We start from the raw sequence: 22140 nt of genomic DNA, 5'->3' as shown, positions 1-22140 counted from the left end.
TCCCCTGTGACCTGCATGTACACATCCAGATGGCCGGTTCCTGCCTTAACTGATGACATTCCACTAGAAAATAAATGAAAATGGCCTGTTCCTGCCTTAACTGATGACATTATCTTGTGAAATTCCTTCTCCTTGCTCATCCTGGCTCAAAAGCTCCCCTACTGAGCACCTTGTGACCCCCACTCCTGCCTGCCAGAGAACCCCCCTTTTTCCTTTACCTACCTAAATCCTATAAAATGGCCCCACCCCTATCTCCCTTCGCTGACTCTCTTTTTGGACTCAGCCCACCTGCACCCAGGTGAAATAAACAGCTTTATTGCTCACAAAAAGCCTGTTTTGTGGTCTCTTCACACGGACGTGCATGAAAAAGAGTGTCCTTTTTTTTTTTTTTTTTTTTTTGAGATGGAGTTTCACTCTTGTTGCCCAGGCTGGAGTGCAATGGCATGACCTCAGCTCACTGCCACCTCCTCCTCCTGGATTCAAGCAACTCTCTTGCCTCAGCCTCCCCAGTAGCTGGGATTGCAGGCATGCGCCACCATGCCCGGCTAATTTTGTATTTTTAGTAGAGATGGGGTTTCTCCATGTTGGTCAGGCTGGTCTCAAACTCCTGACCTGAGGTGATCCACCCGCCTCGGCCTCCCAAAGTGCTGGGATTACAGGCATGAGCCACTGCGCCCGGACAGTAGTGTCCTCTTATAAGGACACTTGTCTTTAGATGTACAGCCTACCTAAAATACCCCAGGAGAATCTCATCTCAAGATCCTTAACTTAATTACATCTGCAAAGACCCTTTTTCCAAATAATGCCACCTCAACAGATTCTAGGCACAAGGATCTGGATGTATCTTGTGCAAAGCCACCATTCAGCTCACTACACTAGAAAGAGGAAAAATAACGAAGTAACAAAAGGCGCAGAAGAAAGAACAGATGCAGCTTGTGTGGCAGTGGCCATCAAGGCAGGCTGGGGTAAAACTGTGTCAACAGAACCCCCGGATGGAACTCGAGTGCCGCCGTCTGCTCCCAGCTACTCACAGAGAACTTTTCTGTTTCTGACAGCAGAGTAAGAGAAGAGGTGGGAAGAGAGATAGCCCATTCTCTGTTGGCCTAATTCCTAAGGAATCATGCCTCTGCCTTCGGGCCATTCTCAAGTCTTGTTCAAGGATAAAATGATTTATTTATGGCCATAATTATAAAGGAATGCCAACAGAAGCAGCCTCAGCATTTTTCATTTGTACTTACACATGAGCAAGAGCAGTTTAGGGAAACGGGTGCCTTCAGGTTCTGTTTTCTCCATCTAGAGAAGGGCTGCCTTCATGGAATGCTGGTCCTGGGGAGAAGCCTCATTTCTATAGCAGGAATTGATAGAGTTTTAAATTCCGATTGGTACACAGAGCTAGCCGTCCTCATTTCAAGCACTTCTGGTTTGTTCTGGGTTCAGTGGGTGAGCAATGAGTAGAACTCTGGGGAAGAGGATGTGGGGTGAGCGTGGTTTTGATACCCAGACAGAGCTGTTCTTCCATCAGGGTCTTGAATGTGATTCAGAAAGGGCTTCTCCGCTCAAGATGGGAGTACTGGGCTGATTTAAGGCGGGTGATTGACTTGTTTTGGTGGCTATTTTTATACTAGCTGGTTAACGAGCTATTTTCTTCATTAGTTTCAGGCATGTGAGCTTAATGAAGCATTGGACCTCCCAAATTACAAGGGAAATATATAGCTTATATGGTAGGTTCAAAGGAGTTAGTGAACAAACACAGTAGGGCCACAAATTATTGTTAAAGACATGAATGCATGAAAGTGTATCTATGTCCAAATGGACTCTCTGCAACCATACTGTTCCACCTGAAAATTAGTAGATCGAAATTCAGCAAATGCTTGGACAGGGGATACTCTCAGAAGCATTCTGACTAAAGAGCTTGGTTTCTTTTCACATCACTAAGGTAATTTCTTCCCGGATTGACTCTGGACTAAATCTTATGATACCTACTTGTTCCGATTGTACTTAGCCACCTGCAAATAAGGTGGGGGCAGTGGTAAGAGGAGCTGTTGAATGAAATTAAACATTTGTTGGATGCCTGCTGAGGATAAAGCCCTGTGCTTTGTGCCAGGGAGATTCCAGAATAAATGAGGCACAGACCTACTCTCAGGAAGCTTTCGCAAACTAATGGAGAAAACACATTTAGAGGCAATGACTTATGGTATAAGAGGAAATGGGGCCAGGTACGGTGACTCACACCTGTAATCCCAGCACTTTGGGAGGCCAAGGTAGGTGGATCGCTTGAGGTCAGGAGTTCAAGACCAGCCTGGCCAACATGGCGAAACCCTGTCTCTACTAAAAATACAAAAAAAAAAAAAAAAAAAAATGAGCCAGGCTTGATAGTGTGCACCCACAATCTCAGCTACTTGGGAGGCTGAGGCACAAGAATCACTTAAACCTGGGAGGTGGAGACTGTAGTGAGCCGAGATCCCACCACTGCTCTCCAGCCTAGGAGACAGAGTGAGACTGTCAAAAAAAAAAAAAAAAAAAAAAAGGAAATAAGATTGATGTTGAATGGGAAATCTAAGCAGGATGGAATGGCAGGAGAGCGCCCACTTGCCCAGCTCCAATAACACTTTTGACAGCCATGACAATATTGCAGGGACGCCCATTCCTCATGGTATCTGACGCCCCATGAAGGCTTGCGTCTGGAGGCTGGTTCAGTCTTGACTTTAAGATCAGGGGATACAAGGAATGATTTTCATCTATCTCAAGACAATAGTCCAGCCAAAAATCTAGGTCTGAGATGATGAGAAAAAGCAAGTCATGAACCATGTCAGCCATTTCATCATCATCATCATCATCATCAAAAACAAAAGACAGACCTGTAACGGTCTTGTGTGCCTGGCTCTTGTCTTAGTTCAAAATATAGAAGTAAATTCTATGGCCAGTGAACAATGACTAAAATAGCTCTCATCACTGTTGTCTGCCACCGTGTAAGATGTGCCTTTTGCCTTCCACCATGATTTTGAGGCTTCTTCAGCCACATGGAACTGTGAGCCCATTAAACCTCTTTTTCTTTATAAATTACTCAGTCTTGAGTAAGAAGATAGTGGTTTATCCACAACATCAATGAACGATGCTGTCACTTGTTTGAAACACTTATCATTTAAGAGGTTTGGATAAACAACAACCTAAAATAAATAAGCACTAAGCAAACTCAGGGCTACATAATCCCTGTGGTGAGGTAACTGACAATGGGTACAACTGGGACAGTTTACTCTTAAATCACCTCTATCTACATGTGCCCAAGCACTGAGATACTTGGTTTTAATCCTAAAAAATCATGGTGCACATTTACTCCTGCCTTCCAACTGGGCTCTAATGTCACCTCCTCAGAGAAGCCCTCTTTTCTGTGCTTCCACTCTGCTTTTTTTCAGCATTTAGTAGAGCATCAGTCACCATCCATATCTGGGAACAATGATTGTAAGAAACAGAAATCCATTTGCATGAGCTGTAGGGAAAGAAGCACACATTATCTCTAACAGGCAAACTCATGGGCATGAGAAATAAATGAGAGGCCATGAGAGAATGGAAACTGCAGTTACAGAAACCAAAATGCCTCCTTCTGGCTCTCAGAAGCCCATGGTCTCTTTTTTTTTTTTTTTTTTTTTTGAGATGCAGTCTTCCTCTGTCGCCCAGGCTGGAGTGCAGTCGTGTGATCTCAGCTCACTGCAAGCTCCACCTCCAGGGATTCATGCCATTCTCCCACCTCAGCTTCCCAATTAGCTGGGACTACAGACACTCGCCACCACATCTGGCTAATTTTTTGTATTTTTAGTAGAGATGGGGTTTCACTATGTGAGCCAGGATGGTCTCGATCTCCTGACCTCGTGATCCACCCGTCTTGGCCTCCCAAAGTACTGGGATTACAGGCGTGAGCCACCATGCCTGGCAGCCCATGGTCTTTCTTATCAGCCCTGTGGACTTTCTTATCTCTGCTTCTCTCACTCACAACCAATTTTCCCTTCTTGCTGGTGGCCCATCATGGCAGCCAGCAGAGCCCACCACCAGCTGATCAGTCAGTTACTGGATATCTTGGAGTGGGAGGGAGGGAGGGAGGAGAGAGGGAGAGGGAGAGAGGGAGAGAGAGAGAGAGAATGACAATTGGGCTTCTGGCCAACCAATTGAGTATAGGGAGGGGAAGTACCATGGTACAAATATGGCACCAAGACCTGCTTTCTAGCATGGCCAATGAGTAGGGAAATTGAGGGAAGGTACCTGCAAGCACAGCAGACATCTCAGAACATGCTCTCTGTTCTTAGTTCTCTCTCCTGCCTTCTCCTAGATTGTAAATATCACAAGACAATCTAGAATAGTACCTGGCTCAAAATATTTGAGAAAGAGAAAAAGGAAGGGATTGGATCAAACTCTGGACTTCATGGTTTCCTAAATTCACTGTGCAAGTTTTTGGGTTTTTTGTTTTTTGAGACAGAGTCTCGCTCTGCTGCCCAGGCTGGAGTGCAATGGCATAATCTTGGCTCACTGCAACCTCCACCTCCCAGGTTCAAGCAAATCCCCTGCCTCAGCCTCCTGAGTAGCTGGGATTACAGGCACGCACTGCTACACCAGTTAATTTTTGTATTTTTAGTGGAGATGGGGTTTCACCATGTTGGCCAGGCTGGTCTCGAACTCTTGACCTCGTGATCCACCCACATCGGCCTCCCAAAGTGCTGGGATTACAGGTGTGAGCCACCACGCCTGGCTGACTCTGCAAGTATTTAAGTGAATGAATGTCAGTCCCTGAGAATCAGAAGAAAGGCATTAAATCTCTGTTAGGTTTAATCCTGGTCAGCAGCTGTGGGGTGTCCTGGGTTTGGGATCAGTGGGATGAGGAACAAGCAGGTTCTCCAAACCACCACACAGGGAGGGGAGGTGTTAACTAGGCCAAAGATGATGGGCGGGGTACGTGCTTGGGTTTCAAACAGCTTATGCCAGGCCTAAAAACCGACGCTGAAGCAGAAACTGTATTAAGCAAATTGATGACACAATGGAGGGGGTCCAAAAGTTTAATATTGCCAAGAAGAATACAAATATTGATCGTGCAATATGACATTGTTATCACACCATCTCCTGCTACACGCCAGGTTTCCTTTACCATGAGATAGAGGAGATTTGTGGATCTGACCTAACCCTCCAAATTGTAAGGTCCCTGAGAGTGGGCTCATGACATTCATGTTTTATAAATGTGGCATAAAGGCTCACACTGGCTGCCATGTGGCCCAATGCCAGTTCGATGCTGCATTCAGAGAACCATCATTCCAGCATGCAAGCATACTTAAAGGCAATTGGAATGTTTACTGCCGTCCCTCAAGACCAACACCAAAGAAAAATTATTTTCAAAATGCACAGCAACACTTCTTAAAATCTTATTTTCCCATCTCTTTCTCTCTAACACATTGCCAGGAGTTTCCCAGGAGCAAAACTATCATAAAGACCCAGGAGCAAAATGATTAATGACTTCACTGTATCTGATTCTGATTTAGTTGGTTTAGAGTGGTGTCCGCGCATACGTATATTTTAATATCTAGCTGAGCACAGTGGCACACACCTGTAGTCTCAGCTACTCGGGAGACTGAGGCAGAAGAATCACTTGAGCCCAGGAGTTTGAGTCCAGCCTGGGCAACATAGCAAGACCCTGTCTCTGAAAAAAAAAAAAAGCAAAAAGAAATCTCTCTCAGCTGCAGTCAGGGTTGATAACTAGTTGATCAAATAATTGTGGTAGCCAACCTTTGCAATGGACCTTAATATTCCCACCTCCTGGTGTTATTCATTGTGGAATCTCTCTTAGCTAGTCCTCAATTGGGTCTGGTATGCAGGCCCCACCTTGAGAGGCTAGTCCCACCTCCTACCCCACACATGGTTTTACACTTACTTTCAAGACTGGCCTAAAAATGTAAAATGTACTTGTTTTGACCTTGTTTCCAATAAAACAACTATTCTAAACACTCATTTAGGATGGTTGGGGAAATTTGAACACCGGCTAAATATTGAAGATATTTGCTTCCAAATAACCCAGCTTGGTAATGAGATGATGGCGGCTGAGGCTGGTGATAGGCACAGAGGGCTTCATTATCAAATAGAAACAAGTGGAAAAAACAGAATCTTTTCCATAATAAAAATGTAAGGTAAACACAAAAATGTATTGAGTGCATAAAAAGAATCTATGGTCTCACAGATATTAGCTTATAATTTGAACATCAAAAATAAAAGTGATGGCCAAGTGCAGTGGCTGATGCCTGTAATCCCAGAACTTTGGGAGACCGAGGTGGATGGATCACTTGAGCCCAGGAATTTGAGACCAGCCTGATCAACATAGTGAGACCCCCATCTCTAAAATAAATAAATATAAATAAAGGTGACTAGAATTGATTATAGAACATCAACTCTATTTGAGTCTATAAAGATTACTGGCGGGGGGGGGGGCAATGGGGAGAAGGAGAAAGAGAATATATTTGTGACCTAGATTATTTTCCTTAGTTTTGAGAGAATCTTCGGGTCTCCTGGGTCTTCTAGTCCAGTATTTATATTTATTTTATTTATTTTTTATTTTTTTAGATGGAGTCTCACTCTGTCACCAGACTGGAATGCAGTGGTGCGATCTCGGGCCACTGCAACTTCCGCCTCCCAGGTTCAATCGATTCTCCTGTCTCAGCTCCCCATGTAGCTGGGACTACAGGTACCTGCCACTGCACCTGGCTAATTTTTGTATCTTTTGTAGAGATGGTGTTTCACCATATTGGTCCAGGCTGGTCTCGAACTCCTGACCTCAAGTGATCCACCCACCTTGGCCTCCCAAAATACAAGGATTACAGGCATGAGCCACCACACCCTGCCTATTTTCCTTAGTATTCAAAGAACCTTTAGGTCCCCTGGGTGCTCTAGCCCAGTATATCTCAAACTTTGCTGCACTGAGGACCTTGTCGAAATGCAGGTTCTCAGCTGGGAGGCTCAGTGGGCCAGCAAGTCTGCATTGGTTTAGGAAGCTCACCCTGAGTAGCAAGCTTCAGTGAGGACCAGGCAGACCCCTGCCTGCCAACCCCCTCTCAGCTGGGCTTAACTCTGGCTCTCTCCCGCCAGGGTTCCTCCCCTCAAAATAGGAGCTATTTTCAAAAAGTCTCTTGTAAAAAAGGCCCTGTTTTAAAATCGGGGTGTTTACCACGGGGTTTTAAGACCTTTGCCCAGACCCCCGCAACCAACTTAGAACTGACGTTTTTACTTTTGAAGGCCCCACTCCACACCATATTAAATTCATTAAAATCAACCCCCATGACAGGCATCTCTCAGGCATCATGCCCTCAGAACAGAGTTGCAGCTGACCACTTGACAATGTTGCAAAGCATTAAACATGCATTCATTTCAGCCTTGCCGTTTTCACATTTAGGAGCCAATTGTCTTAGGTCTAAAGCATTCATGTCCAAGCATTGTTATGGGCCCCAGACACTATGCTTCCCAGCCTTTATGGCATCTGCAATGTTGGTTCCCACCCCTGGGTTCTGGCCGGCTAGCCCACACCACCTCACTGCTCCCCCATTCAAGTGTGCCTTAGGTGTGTGGTTTCCAAACTCATCTACACTTTAGGATCACCTGGGATTTTTTAAGTGTTCCAAAACCCAGGCCACACCCCACCCCAGAATAATTAAACCTCAACCTCTGGAATGGGACATAGCATCTGTTTTTTGTGTTTTGTTTTCTTTGGTTTTTGAGACAGAGCCTCACTCTCTTACCCAGGCTGGAGTGCAGTGGCACAATCATAGCTCACTACAGCCTCCAACTCCTGGGCTCAAGCAACTTTCGGGGCAATGCAGTAGGTCAGGGCTTCGAACATGGAGATACCTGAAGTTATCTCGCAACCTGCTCTGAGTTTCACCCTGAGCCTCACTCTCGCAGGTGGTGAAGGATGAAATGCAGGGATAGCTGCTTTAAAACCCAGCACAAGGCTGGGTGCACTGGCTCACACCTGTAATCCCAGAACTTTGGGAAGCTGAGGTGGACAGATCACCTAAGGTCAGGAGTTCAAGACCGGCCTAGCCAACATGGCAAAAACCCATCTCTATTAAAAATACAAAAATTAGCTGGGCGTGGTGGTGCACGCCTATAGTCCCAGCTACTCGGGAGGCTGAGGCAGGAGAATCCCTTGAACCCAGGAGGCAGATGCTGCGGTGAGCCAAGATCGGGCCACTGCACTCCAGCCTGGGCAACAGAGCGAGACTCTGTGTCAGAAAAAATGAAAAACCAACACCAGCCTGAAGAGCCTGTGTATTGCTTGGGGTACTTTGCTGCCCTTGGGCAGAATCTGCATCCCTCCCAGCCAGCAGGCACTGCAGACTGTCTCCTCCCTCTCTCTTCAGGCTCCTGTTTTCCCACCGTCCCCACTCCTGCTGCACCAGTCCCTCTGTCCTCCTTTCCAAGTGCCAGGCCATGGCCACCTCAGAGCTTGCATCAGCTGTTGCCACTGCCTGGAACTTGCTCATCCTGCACTTGGCTTCTCTCGGCTTTAGCTGGAGTGTCACCCTGAGTGTCCCCTCCCCTCCATCCTGTCCCCAGGGACACACGCTGCAAGAGAGCAGTTGCCGAGTGGGCCTTCCCGCCTCTTCCATAGAGCCAGACAGTTGGCGACTGTCTTTACTGCAAACCCTGGTTCACACTGGCTCCCCTGGGAGGGAGGTGGTTTGGGCCCACGTGCCCTGCGTTCTTGCTCAGAATGGGCATTAGAAATGCTGCCATAGCCTGTGCCACTGCAGTGGAAGCATTTTTAGGAAATGGCTTATATCATAAGACAAACTTCAGATGCATGGGGCCAGAACGCTGTGTCCATCTACATCTTTGCTGAGGGATCAGGTAGCCTGGAGTTTGCCCTCTGCTGTGTTGGCTTGAAGCTCATAGGAGACTTAAGATGGGCTCTCGAGCAACCAACATTCTGTCCTTTGCGGTAGACTTGAAGTATCCTGTGTGTGTGAAGCACCCACCATCAGTCAAGTATGCCCGGTGCTTTCTCTCAGAACTCATCAAAAAGGTCAGTTATGGGGAGTGTCCGCCCAGTAGCCAGACAGCATAGCCACCTGCGTGCTGGAGCCCCCGTCCTTCCCAGGCCCTGGGCCTGCTTTGCAAACCCCAGCATGGCAGGGGCCTAACCAGGCAACTGGCTGCAGCCACGTGTGACCCATGGGAGACAATGCAGGGCGGGAAGAAGGGGAGGCCAGCGTCTCTCCCTCACTCTGCCTCCTAGGGTTTCTGCCGCAGCTGCTTCTCTGGGGCCCCAGCTCCTATCATATGGATTCTCATTCCTACCAGGCTGGCCCAGCCCACAGCACTGGAACCCTCACCCACACCCTCTGTCCTACCCGCCGAAGGGTTTGGAGTTTCCTACTCTTGTCTGTCTCTGGGTTGCCCCACGGGCCCCTGTTGGGAGGTTTAGCTCTTGCCATAACTTTGGAACTAGTTCCTCTGGGGAATTCTCCGCATTGATCCTGCTGGAATGTGCTCTTTCCAGACTGATACAGGATGGATTTTATTTTTTACTTATTTATTTTTTTGAGACAGAGTCTCACTGTGTTGCCCAGGCTGGATTACCGTGGCACAGTCTTGGCTCCCTGAAACCTCTGCCTCCTGGGTTCAAGCAACTCTTGTGCCTAGCCTCCTAAGAAGCTGGGACTACAGGCACATGCCACCATGCCTGGCTAATTTTTGTATTTTTAGTAGAGACAGAGTTTCACCATGTTGGCCAGGCTGGTCTCGAACTCCTGACCTCAGGTGATCCGCCTGCCTCGGCCTCCCAATGTGCTGGGATTACAGGCATGAGCCACCGCACCTGGCCTAGGATGGATTTTAAAGATGGGCCCGAACATGCAGGGTTTGACATAAGGATGTCGAGAGGCCATTCCTCAGTAGGCAGTAGCAGACCTGCTGAGTGAAAGGGCCACACTTTTAGCAAGTAAACAATCCCCTGCTTCTCCAATACCTGCTTTCTCCCTAATCCTCCCCAAAAGGGTGCATCTGTGGCCACCAGCAGGTCTGCCCTGTGCCACCAGGAGAGGGCAGCAGTCACCCAGTGTATCTTGCTGCTGCCCTGTGAATCTTAGGATGGGGCCAGCCGTGGAGAAGCAGCCTGCTGACAGCCACAGCCTACGGCATGGGCCGCCCTCACAGTTCTGCCTGGGCTCACTTAAAAGCACCTTTTGTTTTCCTCCTCTCTGTCATGGTCATGCGGCAGCTGTCACGGAATCCTTGTCTCCTGCCCTAGACTACACCTAACACTACCCTCTCAACACCTCTCGTTGAAGGCCCTCCCATCCAGGTTTCCCTACCAAGTGAATTTTTTTTTTAGAGACAAGGTCTCTTGCCCAGGCTGTCCTCGAATTCCTGGGCTCAAGCAGTCCTCCCATGTCAGCCTCTAGAGTAGCTGGGACTATTCGGCACACACCACCAAGCCCAATGAAGTGAATATTTTATACGCCAGCTGGCCGGTATTACACCATTCCATCCCAAATCTCCCCTCCAAACTTGGTGAAATCATCTGACCATTTTTACAGATTAGAACGAAAGCAAACAAGCTCTCACTCTGTCTGCCCCCAGCACGAGGCTGTCCACACAGAGCCTTTGGACGAGCTGTACGAGGCACTGGCGGAGACCCTGATGGCCAAGGAGTCCACCCAGGGCCACCGGAGCTATTTGCTGGTATGAGAAGGGCACCCTCCTTCCCCTCACAGCCCAGATACCCTTCCTGCACAAAGTGAAAACGTGGGTGTGGGTTCAAATCCTGACTCACCCATTCTGCAGTCTTAGACATGAGGCCCGTCAACCTTCTTTAGCCTCAGTTTCCCTGTCTGTAAATCAAGCACTTCAACAACAACAGCATGTCTCATGGGGTTGTTGGGCTTTTGTCCAATAGGTGACACACTCTACCTGCTTCACAAGGACCTGGTGTCCAGTCCTCGAAGAATACTTGACAGGTCCGGGTGTGGTGGCTCACACCTGTAATCCCAGCACTTTGGGAGGCTGAGGCGGGTGGATCCGAGGTCAGGAGTTCAAGACCAGCCTGGCCAATATGGTGAAACCCTGTCTCTACTAAAAATACAAAAATTAGGCCGGGCTTGGTGGCTCATGCCTGTAATCCCAGCACTTTGGGAGGCTGAGGCAGGTGGATCACCTGAGGTCAGGAGTTTGAGACCAGCCTGGCCAACATGGTGAAACTCTGTCTTTACTAAAAATACAAAAATTAGCGGGTGTGGTAGTGGGTGCCTCTAATCCCAGCTACTCGGGAGGCTGAGGCAGGAGAATCTCTTGAACCCAGGAGGTGGAGGTTGTAGTGAGCCAAGATCACGCCATTGCACTCCTGCCTGGGCAACGAGAGTGAAACTCTGTCTCAAAAAAAGGTAGAAAAATTAGCCAGACATGGTAGCACATGCCTGTAGTTGCACCTACTTGGGTGGCTGAGGCAGGAGAATTGCTTGAACCCAGGAGGCAGAGGTTGCAGTGAGCCAAGATTGTGCCACTGACTCCAGTCTGGGGAACAGAGTTCAAAAAAAAATAAGATAAAACATAGATACAGAAAACCACAAAGGAAAAACATAGCATATTGAATCATCACAAGGCAGCCACACCTTCATAGCCACACCCGGCCCCTGGCCACAACTGACCTGTGCTCTATCACCTGAATTCCGTTGTCTCAGGAATGTTCAATGAATGGAATCCTGTGTGGCCTGAGGTGAGTGTCTTTCATGCCACGTGACACCCTTGAGGCCCGTGCAAGCTGTTGGCATGTCAACAGTTAGCTGCTTCTCGTTGCTGAGTGGCGATTGGTCCTGTCATGGTTTATTCAGCCATGTGGTGGATGGCTACTTGTCTTCTAAGCCACTTGCCTTCTGATCGCTGGACTGACTCTCTCGCCCTCTCTTGGTGCAGCCCTCGGGAGGCTCAGTCACACTCTCCGAGAGCACAGCCATCATCTCCCACGGCATCACAGGCCTGGTCACATGAGATGCTGCCCTCTACCTTGCAGAATGGGCCATCGAGAACCCGGCAGCCTTCTCTCATAGGTGACCTCGGGGTGCACGGCAGGGCACCGAGGCAGGCTTACCCTGGTGCAGTCGCAGACATGGTCCCCTTTCCTCCCACCAGGACTGTCCTAGAGCTTGGCAGTGGCGCCGGCCTCACAGGCCTGGCCATCTGCAAGATGTGCCACCCCCAGGCATACATCTTCAGCGACTGTCACAACCGGGTCCTCGAGAAGCTCCAAGGGAATATCCTTCTCAATGGCCTCTCATTAGAGGCAGACATCTCTGCCAACTTAGCCAGCCCCAGGGTGATAGTGGCCCAGCTGGACTGGGAACATCGCGATGGTCCATCAGCTCTCTGCCATCCAGCCAGATGTTGTCATTGCAGCAGGTAATGCCCAGCCCCGGGCACTCTGTGCAGGCGGTGTCCTTGAAGCTCTACCCAGCTCTTGGCTCTGGGAAAAGGGAATGATGGACGCTGTCGGGCATGGACATGATGGGGCTTCCAGAAGAGTTACTCTGGGCCTCCAGGGTGACATCAAAGGACAGGGGTGCCTCTTAAGGTGACCTTCCAGCGACAGCCCTCGTGTTGGAGACAGGCATACTCCCGTTACAGTCATCACCACATGGCTCTGTCCCAGAGCCATGCCCTGTGTCCTTCAGAGACCACAGGAGGAAAACAACCACTTCTGGGATGAGGCCAGGGCCCTTGAGAGAAGGTGGTGTTTGGCTGCGCCACCGAAAACCACTCACCCCTGCCAGCACACTCAGTCTCCTCTCTGGTCGAACAGAGCTCTGCCTGTGGTCCTGGGTCCCAGCCCTGAAAACCACAGGTCCAGCGGTGGCCAGGGACACAGGCCCACCCCTGCAAGCCAGCAGACAAATCGGCAGATGCCTGAAACATGAAGTTCATGGCAGGGTCAGGCTTTGTGCCATTCACAGCCCTCTAGATAGGCCGAGAACCAGAGCTGGTTTTTTAAGGAACACAGTGAGTCTGGAGATTTTTTTCTTTTGCTTCGGTCTTTTGCAGCTTTCTCTACTAAGGGTTCTCCTTTTTCACCCAAGTAATTGCCTTTCCATCTAATGGCCCAAATGGTCAAATGGCATCTACTAGTCTCATATGACTGCTGCCTCTCTGGCCTCGCCCTTCTGCTGAGGTCAGCATGACCTGGAACTGTCCGCTGGTCCCTTTCAGTAATCTGAGACTTTCACCGTAGACGTACTGTATTGCCCAGAAGCCATCGTGTCGCTGGTCGGGGTCCTGCGGAGGCTGGCTGCCTACCGGGAACACCAGTGGTCTCCTCAAGTCTACGTGGCCCTTACTGTCCACAACCAAGAGACGTGCCAGCTGTTCACCACCGAGCTAGGTGAGCCCCCACGCCCACCCGGGCCTGCATGGTCCCCGAGCTGTCCCTGTGGGACTCCAGTGGAAGTGAAAGAACTGGGGGCAGGGTAAAAGCTAGGAAGCCCCACACTCCCACACCATGCGGGGAACTAGGGCAGAGGCCGGTGAGCAGGGTGGGCTCGTGGCATGGGGGACTTGTGGCAGGAGGAGGGCAGCTCAGCACAGGGAGGGAGGATCTGAGCCCAACAGCCCTACTGTGTGCTTCAGAGCAAGGTTCCCTAAGCCCTCGGGCCTCGGTTTCCTCATCTATAAAATGGAGGTGGCGGGAGGGGCAGTCGGGGTCAGGGCTGGACACAGCTGTGGCCTGCAGGACGCTGGAGCACAGGCTGTACAGGCGGATCCACCATGCCACTGTCCTGAGCACCCAGTTGATGGAAGACGAGCAGGGTGACTATAGAGTAGGGGAACTGGCCCCGTAGTGGGCCAGCCGCTGTCCTCAGACCTGACATTTGTCAGCCCCCAGCACCTGTGAGAGTGTGCTATCATTGTCCCATCTCACCGACAAAGACACCGGGACACACAGAGGCCAAGCAACCCCCGAGATCCCACAGACTGTAGCCTGGCCACCTGGCTCTCGTGCCTCCACACTACACCCAAGCCCCCCATTGCCACCAGGCTTTGCCCCAGCTCCCCCTGAGCACAGCCCCTCCTGGCAGCCATGTTCACAGATGCACGCGCAGCAGCCTCTGCCTGCACAGAGAAACACGGGTCCAATGCCTGTCCACGTGGGGCAGCCCGTTAACTACAGAGCCAACAAACAAGCCAGCACACGAAGACACACTGGGTTCCACGACAGAGTCCCGCACAACCTCGCACAGGAGGCTGGCAGGGCGCGAGACTCAGGCCTGTCATCCCAGCACTTTAGGAGGCTAAGGCAGGAGGACTTCTTGACACCAGGAGTTCAAGACCTACCTGGGCAACATAGTGGAACCCCATCTCCACAAAACATACAGAAACTAGTCGGGCATGGTTGCGCAAACCTGTAGTCCCAGCTACTCGGGAGGCTGAGGTGGGAGGATGGCTTGAGCCCAGGAGGTGGAGGCTGCAGTGAGCCCTGATCTCACCACTGCACTCTAGCCTGGGCAACAGAGCAAGACCCTGTCTCAAAAAGGCAAAAAAAAGAAAAAAAAGGAAAAAAAAAAAGGAAGTCTTTCTTCAGATACTTATGTGAAAAAATACCTGCAATATCTTTGAAGTGAAAAAAAGAGTGCCAAGCAGCACACATAGTATAAGCCCCCATCCACCTTTTTTTTTTTTTTTTTGAGACAGAGTCTGGCTTTGTATTGCCCAGGCTGGAGTGCAGTGGTGCCATCTCAGCCCACTGCAACCTCCCACCTCCCAGGTTCAAGCTATCCTCCCATCTCAGCCTCCTGAGTAGCTGGGACTACAGGTGCGTGCTACCACACCTGGCTAATTTTTGTATTTCTTGTAGAGTCGAGGTTTCACCATGTTGGCCAGGCTGGTCTTGAACTCCTGACCTCAAGCGATCTGCTGCCTCAGCCTCCCAAAGTGTTAGGATTACAGGCATGAGCTACTGCGCCCAGCCCCATTTTTGTTTAAAAAATAATAATAATCACCCACACATAGTTATGAGTACCTATATTCCCAACTACTCAGGAGGCTGAGGCGGGAGGATGGCTTAAGCCCAGGAGTTTGTGGCCCCCTTGAGCAACATAGCAAGACTTCATCTCAAAATAAAATTATCACAATCATCATTTTCACATAAGTATACCTATAGGGGAAAATCTAGAATATATATATAGCAGGCTCGTCCAACCTGCGGCCCAACACAAATCTGTAAACTTTCTTAAAACAGTACGAGGTTTTTTTGTGATTTTTTTTTCTTTTAGCTCATCAGCTATTGCTAGCATTAGTGTATTTTATGTGTGGCCCAAGGCGATTCTTCTTCTTCCAATGTGGTGCAGGGAGACCAAAAGATTGGACATCCCTGATATACATGTTAACAGGTGCCATTCTTGGATGGCAGGATTATAGAGACTTCTACACGTTCATGTCTGTACTACTTCATTTTTATAAATACGCATTTTCCACTCGTAACGAAAAACTGTGATTGAAAATCATCCCGGGTCACAGTGTCTCACGCCTGTAATCCCAACACTGTTAGAGGCTGAGGCTTTGGGAGGCTGAGGTGAGCGGATCACTTGAGGTCAAGAGTTCAAGACCAGCCTGGCCAACACGGTGAAACCCCATCTCTACTAAAAACACAAAAATTAGCCAGGCTTGGCGGTGCACGCCTATAATCCCAGCTACTCGGGAGACTGAGGCAGGAGAATCACTTGAACCTGGGATGCATTGCAGCCAGCTGAGATTGCACCACTGCACTCCAGCCTTGGGAACAGAGTAAAATTCTGTCTAAAAAATAATAATAAAAGAGGCTGAGGCAGGAGCATCACTTGAGGCCATGCATTCAGGACCCCATCTCTACAAAATAAAAAAATTACTAGCATGGTGGCACGCACCTGTCATCCCAGCTACTCAGGAAGTGGGAGGATTGCTAGAGCCCAGGAGTCGAGGCTGTAGTGAGCAATGACTGTGCCACTGCACTCCAGCCTGGGTGACAGAACAAGATCGTATCTCAAAAAAAAAAAAAAAAAGAATCATTCTGGCTAACGGCTCTTCAGATATCTGTGCTTATGAGAACACCAGCCCCTTCTAAGCTGTGTGTGTGTGTGTGTGTGTGTGTGTGTGTGTGTGGATTTTTTTTTTTTTTTTTTGAGATGGAGTCTCACTCTGTCACTCAGGCTCAAGTGCAGTGGCACAATCTCGGCTCACTGCAATGGCACAATCTCGGCTCACTGCAAACTCCGCCTCCTGGGTTCAAGCAATTCTCCTGCCTCAGCCTCCCAAGTAGCTGGGATTACAGGCACCCGCCATCGTGCCTGCCTAATTTTTGTATTTTTGTAGAGATGGGGTTTCACCATGTTGGCCAGGCTGGCCTTGAACTCCTGATCTCAAGTGATCCACCCGCCTTGGCCTCCCAAAGTGTTGGGATTACAGGCGTGAGCCACTGTGCCTGGCCACTTTCTAAGCTTTGTGAAGAGTGGGTTGACTGGGCAGCCAGGTAGATGTGGGTTCAGATCTCTGCGTCTGTCCCGCTGTGCCAAGTGCTGGGGCAGACGCGGGCAGAGACTGGACAGAGGCATGGTGCCTGCTGCTAGCCATTTCTATGCAAAACCAGATTTCTGGTCCCATCCTGGAGGCCAATTCTAGGCACCTGGGTGGGCCTGGGAACCTGTGAACCAAGTAAACTGACTTGGACACCCCCCGACCCCGCCAGGCCTGTCCTAGCAGCCCCACACAATACGCTCATGTCCTGTCCCCAAACACTGCCATCCTGAAACACATGTTCTCTGTTTCCAGGCCGGGCCAGGATCAGATGGGAAGTGGAACCTCGTCATGACCAGAAACTGTTTCCCTACGAAGAGCACTTGGAGATGGCAATGCTGAACCTCACACTGAAGGATTCACACACGACGCCAACTGGATTGTGAGAATCAAGTCACTCTCGTGGGAAGAGTTTTTATATGGGAAAGCGGATAAAACTTTCATTGGACTGGAATGTTTGGAGAATGTTAATTTCCAAATCAGGAACCACAAACTGCCCTCTAATAAGACATCGGCTATCTAAGCGTGTGGGTGCTCCCTTTCTGCCAGTAGTTCTGGTTCTTAAGAAAATCGCCATCAATCAGACATGAAAACTCTGGCTCCAAAAATAGCATTTTCTTTGTGCAAATAAAAACGTGTGTATCAAGTATGATGTTCCCCCAACGTGGACACACTCAGTTCCCCACAAAGCCAAGCCCGCTGCAGCTGCCACATCCCTGGACACACTCGGTTCCTCACAAAGCCAAGCCCGCTGCAGCTGCCACATCCCTGGACACACTCGGTTCCTCACAAAGCCAAGCCCGCTGCAGCTGCCACATCCGTGGACACACTCGGTTCTTCACAAAGCCAAGCCCGCTGCAGCTGCCACATCCGTGGACACACTCGGTTCTTCACAAAGCCAAGCCCGCTGCAGCTGCCACATCCCTGGGCTTACGGTGCAGCAGGTGCTTTTTTTCAAGACAGGAATCAAAATGTTAGGAACACGGCAGAAAGATGACACCAGGAGACCAAACGCAGGATGAGGAGTACGCAGAGGTCACAGAGAAGTCACAGAACAGTAATACGCTAGCAGGGGCATGGGGCATGAAGATCAGAAGAAGAGAGGAAGTGTTTCCGAGCCTCTAGAAAAGAAATCAGAACCAAGCACAGCTTCCCGGGTCACAGAACCAATTCATTCACCAGGCGGCACCACTGCCGTCATTTCACCTTCTGGCCACTGGGAGGCGCTGCTCGAAAGGGTTTGCCCTGAGACTCCGAGAAGAAGCTGCGGGAAGGACAGCAGGGGTCCCGGGGTTTTAGCCTCTGGCCCAGGAGTTATGTGTCCATAACCAAAGGGAGCACAGTCTGCACCCAGCTCTCATCCCATCGGAGCTGCTGCGATTCCCGCAGGTTCTTCTGGAACTGGTTTAGCTTGCCTGCAGGATCAGGAAAGTTTGAGAAAAGCATCTGCAAAAAAATAAAGAGCAGAGCTTAACTCATTTCCTGTCCCCACCCCATCCCAGGTCACCACCTGGCTGACCCCATGTCCCCAACCCAACAACCCCTCCCAAGTTCCTAACTCCCTCACTTGGACTCGAGACTCTTCACGCCCCAGCAGCGCTCCACCTCCAACTTGACATCACGCTTTCTGGAAACTTCCCCGTGTGTCCCACTTTCCCACACTTGGTGCCCTGGAGCACCTCCCGGCCTCTACATGCTGTATGTTCCCCTGCGAGCACCCTCCTCTTGGCCTCTGGCCATGTCCCACCCATCTGTGGGTAACAAGGGGGTGTCGGTGTCCTTTTCAGCCTTGCTAAACTGTCTGAATCAAGGATCACAAACTACAGCCTGCAGGCCAAATCCAGCCCACAGCCTGTGTTTGTAAATAACGTTTTATTTGAACGAAGCCACACCCCTTAATTGACAGATGATCTGTGGCTACTTTCACACCACAACAGAGTACCATGGTTCTGACAGAGACTGGGGGACCCAGTCTAAATGACTTCCGACCTGGACCTTTACTGAAAGTCCTGCCAATCATTCTGTTGGCAAGAATGATGTATTATTTTAGCAATAAGAAACAAGTAACCTTTGCAGAATTCCACCCATCTTTCAAGGCTGGTCCCAGAAGCTCCCTTTGCCCGCCCACCTACCTGATCCTGATCAGTTCCTAAACTGCAACCTGGCCCACCTGGCTCCAGCATCATTTGTGGAGTGTCAGCTCCATAAATCCAGAGGGCAGGTGGGGGTGTGTCCTAACTTTCTGAGCCTACTGTACCAAAACGGGACAGCAGAGTGGGCCGGCCTGTGACCTCTGCTCTCTCCCTGGCTTTTCCGCCAGACCCCACATGGTCCCACCCTGGCCGTGGGAAGAAGGGATCAGGGAGCGCGGCTCGGTGCCAGTCTCCAGAACCCTCCCCACCCTGGCGTGGTGGCAGATGTGGCTACCTGCAGCTGAGCTGCCAGTTCCTCTGAGTCCTCAAAGACCAGGCCATTTTCTTCATGTTTCACCAGCTCATGTAAACTGCAGAGAGAACCAAGGGAGCCTGAGAGCTGCCTGGAGAAGACACCAGACCCCTGGGGTGCCCACCTGGGCTCCACCCCCCCAACCCCATGCTCAAGCCAGGCTGGGGGTTGGAACAGGGGGTGTGGTTTCCAGGAGCTGGTTCTTAGATTTGGCATCTGAAGGGTACAAAGGCCTGGGGGGGTGCACATCTAAACGGCCAAACCAATTTGAGGAGGGAGCCTTAAGGAAGGTTTGTACCTTCTGTGCTGGATGCTCTTCAAGGACTGAAGAATTATTTTTGCATGTTTTTCTTAATTCCATGGCCATGGAACGAGTAAAGGGAACACCCTGGGGACTGGCTCAGCACATAAAAGATGACTTTTCTAGGGCACCAGGTTTGATCCTGACATTCCCTGAGCTCAGCTCACAGGAGAGGCTCACATCCCTGAATCCCATCCAGGAGCCAGCTCCTGAGAAGGGGCCAAGGGCTCAGCTTGTGCTGGGGCTACTGCTTCTAGAATCTCCTCTAACGCCGCCCTTCCAAACACCCGTCTATGCTGGGTGGAGTGAGGCCACAGCATGACACTCATTTAACTGATTCAAACCCACCACGTGAGCTTGGCCAAAAGGGACATGGTGGGAGAGAAAGAGACAAAGAAAACCATGTAAGCCTGCAGGCAATTCCCGCCAATTCTACTCTAGGAGCAAAAGCCCCGAGTGGAGTTCTAGTATTTAAGATGCTTTTTTTTCATATTAGGTTGGTGCAAAAGTAATTGCCATCTTTAATGGCAAAAACCGTGATTACTTTTGTACCAACCTAAATATAACATGAGCTCTAAATGGAAGCCACTACTTCAGTGAGGCTCAGCCCAGACACAGTAACCGCAGGGCTCCTCCTCGTGGCCTCCAGTGTGTGCTGGACTGACCGAGGGGCAGGTCCTCACTGTGGGCAGCTCCCTCTGCACTGCTTCCCCCTCAGCGGTGGATCTGTGAAGCTATCCCCAAAAAGATTCGGGTTCTGCTCCTACCACTTGAAGTTCACGGCACACACAGGCAAACAGCACCCGAAAATGTCCACCACCTTCATGGGCAGGTCCAGGCCACTGGAGAACGTGCGCAGACAGACACAGGTCCACCGACCCTGCTAGGCAAGAGGGGTGCGGTCAGAGCGCTGGTCTCTGCCCTGGGAACACAACTCCCAGCACGGTGAGGCAACATCCCCCGAGGGGAGTGAAAATCGGATAAGGCCCCCCGACAGCCCCAAGCACAAGTGGCTTAAGCCGGCCAAGCAGCCACACGGCCTGGCTGGGACATTTGAAAATGTAAGTTGACACTTTTTCTACTTAACCACAATTTGTTTTTTTGTTGTTATTTTGGTTTTTTTTGTTTTGTTTTGTTTTGAGACAGTCTCACTCTGTCACCCAGGCTGGAGTGCAGTGGCACAATCTCAGCTCACTGCAACCTCCACCTCCCAGGTTCACCTCCCGCATGTAATCCCAGCATTTTGGGAGCCCAAGGCGGGCAGATCACCTGAGGTCAGGAGTTCAAGACCAGGCTGGCCAACATGGTGAAACCCCATCTCTACTAAAAAAAATACAAAATTAGCGAAGCATCGTGGCAGGTACCTGTAATCCCAGCTACTCAGGAGGCTGAGGCAGGATAATCGCTTGAACCCGGGAAGGCAGAGGTTGCAGTGAGCCAAGATTGTGCCATTGCACTCCAGCCTGGGCTACAAGAGCGAAACTCCGTCTCAAAATAATAATAATAATAATAATAATAATAACAGTAATAATAATAAACCACAGCACACCCACCACAAACCAGCTGTGTGTGAAAACAAAGTGAAACAGCTTAATATTTCTGAAGACTAGCTGGGGCCAGGCGTGATGGGTCACGCCTGGAATCCCAGCATTTAGGGGGGCCAAGGCGGGAGGATCACTTGAGATCAGGAGTTCAAGACCAGCCTGGCCCACATGGTGAAACCCTGTTTCTACTAAAAATACAAAAATAAGCCAGGTGTTGTGGCGGGCTCCTGTAATCCCGTAATCTACTCAGGAGGCTGAGGTGGGAGAATCGCTTGAACCCAGGATGCAGAGGTTGCATGAACTGAGATCGTGCACTCCAGCCTAGGCAACGGAGCGAGACTGTCTAAAACAAAGACTAGCTGGAGAGTCCCGCCAGGAAAAGGCCCTCAGCCTCCAACTGCTCTGCTCACTTGAAGCTGGAAGATGCAGCTCTAGAGACGCATCAGGACCAAGCCACGACTCCCCATTTGGAAAAATCAATCGGGGAAAGAGACGGAGGCAAAGGAGAACCATCTCACTGGGAGAAGCGACGCTGTTTGACACATCGTCCCTGTACCTCCCAAAGCCACTGCCCTCCCACACCTGGGCAACAGTGCCCCAACCCCAGGCCCAGCCCTCCTGCAGGAAGGAAGAGGACCGAATGGAGGGCGCGGAAGGCTGAAAGGACGTGGCCTCCTCAAACCCCTTGGTAAAGGGCCTCTGGGGCCACCTGGCAGGGAGGGGCTGGCACACCAGGAAGTAGCCTCCTCCCGGGAGTTCAGCCAGAGCCCAGGTCCTGTCCCCAAGTGGCCTCCAGAGCCACCTTTTCAGAAAAAGTACATCACGGCCACCTCTGTTCCCCCTGCTTAAGGCCCCGCCTCCTCCCTGAGCCTCCTGCTGGCCTCTCACCTAGAAGCAGGGGGTAGTCCTCGGCCTCCAGCCAAGGGGTGCAGACCTGGATGTGCTGGAAATGCTTCTGGTGGATGAGGCGGCTGTAATATTCCGTCACAGGCCCTTTGCCTTCACAGAGAAGAGCAGATACTGCCATGGACCCGTCTCTGACCCTACCAAGTGGCCCCAGGCCCAAGACACTCCCCCCTAGGAGGGATCCCTTTCCCAGAAGCTCCACCCCTCGGCAGCTCCAGTCAGGCCCCATCCGGGCCCTTCCGGAAGCAACCCAGGAGCCCCGAAACCTGCAGGGGTGTGTGCACACTGACCCCTGACGCACAGCCCCGCACTTGCAGCCAGCTGGCCTCGGGCTGCAAACATGGCGGGGTAAGCACCGGCCTGGCACCCGACCGCCCACTGGGT

General features: G+C 50.6%; 2 protein-coding genes across 2 annotated transcripts; one reads left to right on the top strand and one right to left on the bottom strand.

The window, feature by feature from the left end:
* The first annotated feature begins 12130 nt into the window (after positions 1 to 12130).
* Positions 12131 to 16972, top strand: LOC100977958 (protein-lysine N-methyltransferase EEF2KMT-like). The gene is made up of 3 exons (XM_063606157.1): positions 12131 to 12374; positions 13247 to 13396; positions 16816 to 16972. The coding sequence occupies exons 1-3, from the start codon at positions 12131 to 12133 to the stop codon at positions 16944 to 16946; spliced, it is 525 nt and encodes a 174-aa protein (XP_063462227.1). The 3' UTR covers positions 16947 to 16972.
* A 16-nt stretch (positions 16973 to 16988) lies between these two features.
* Positions 16989 to 21877, bottom strand: LOC129398304 (chitobiosyldiphosphodolichol beta-mannosyltransferase-like). The gene is made up of 4 exons (XM_063606156.1): positions 21785 to 21877; positions 20074 to 20186; positions 18988 to 19063; positions 16989 to 18006 (listed from the first exon to the last, which is right to left on the bottom strand). The coding sequence occupies exons 1-4, from the start codon at positions 21875 to 21877 to the stop codon at positions 17875 to 17877; spliced, it is 414 nt and encodes a 137-aa protein (XP_063462226.1). The 3' UTR covers positions 16989 to 17874.
* Between the last annotated feature and the right edge of the window lie 263 nt (positions 21878 to 22140).

Source organism: Pan paniscus, chromosome 6 (genome assembly GCF_029289425.2).
Source record: "Pan paniscus chromosome 6, NHGRI_mPanPan1-v2.0_pri, whole genome shotgun sequence".
Taxonomy (NCBI): Eukaryota; Metazoa; Chordata; class Mammalia; order Primates; family Hominidae; genus Pan; species Pan paniscus.
The sequence above is the reverse complement of the archived record's forward strand: the minus strand, read 5'-3'. Positions and strand labels throughout refer to the sequence as shown.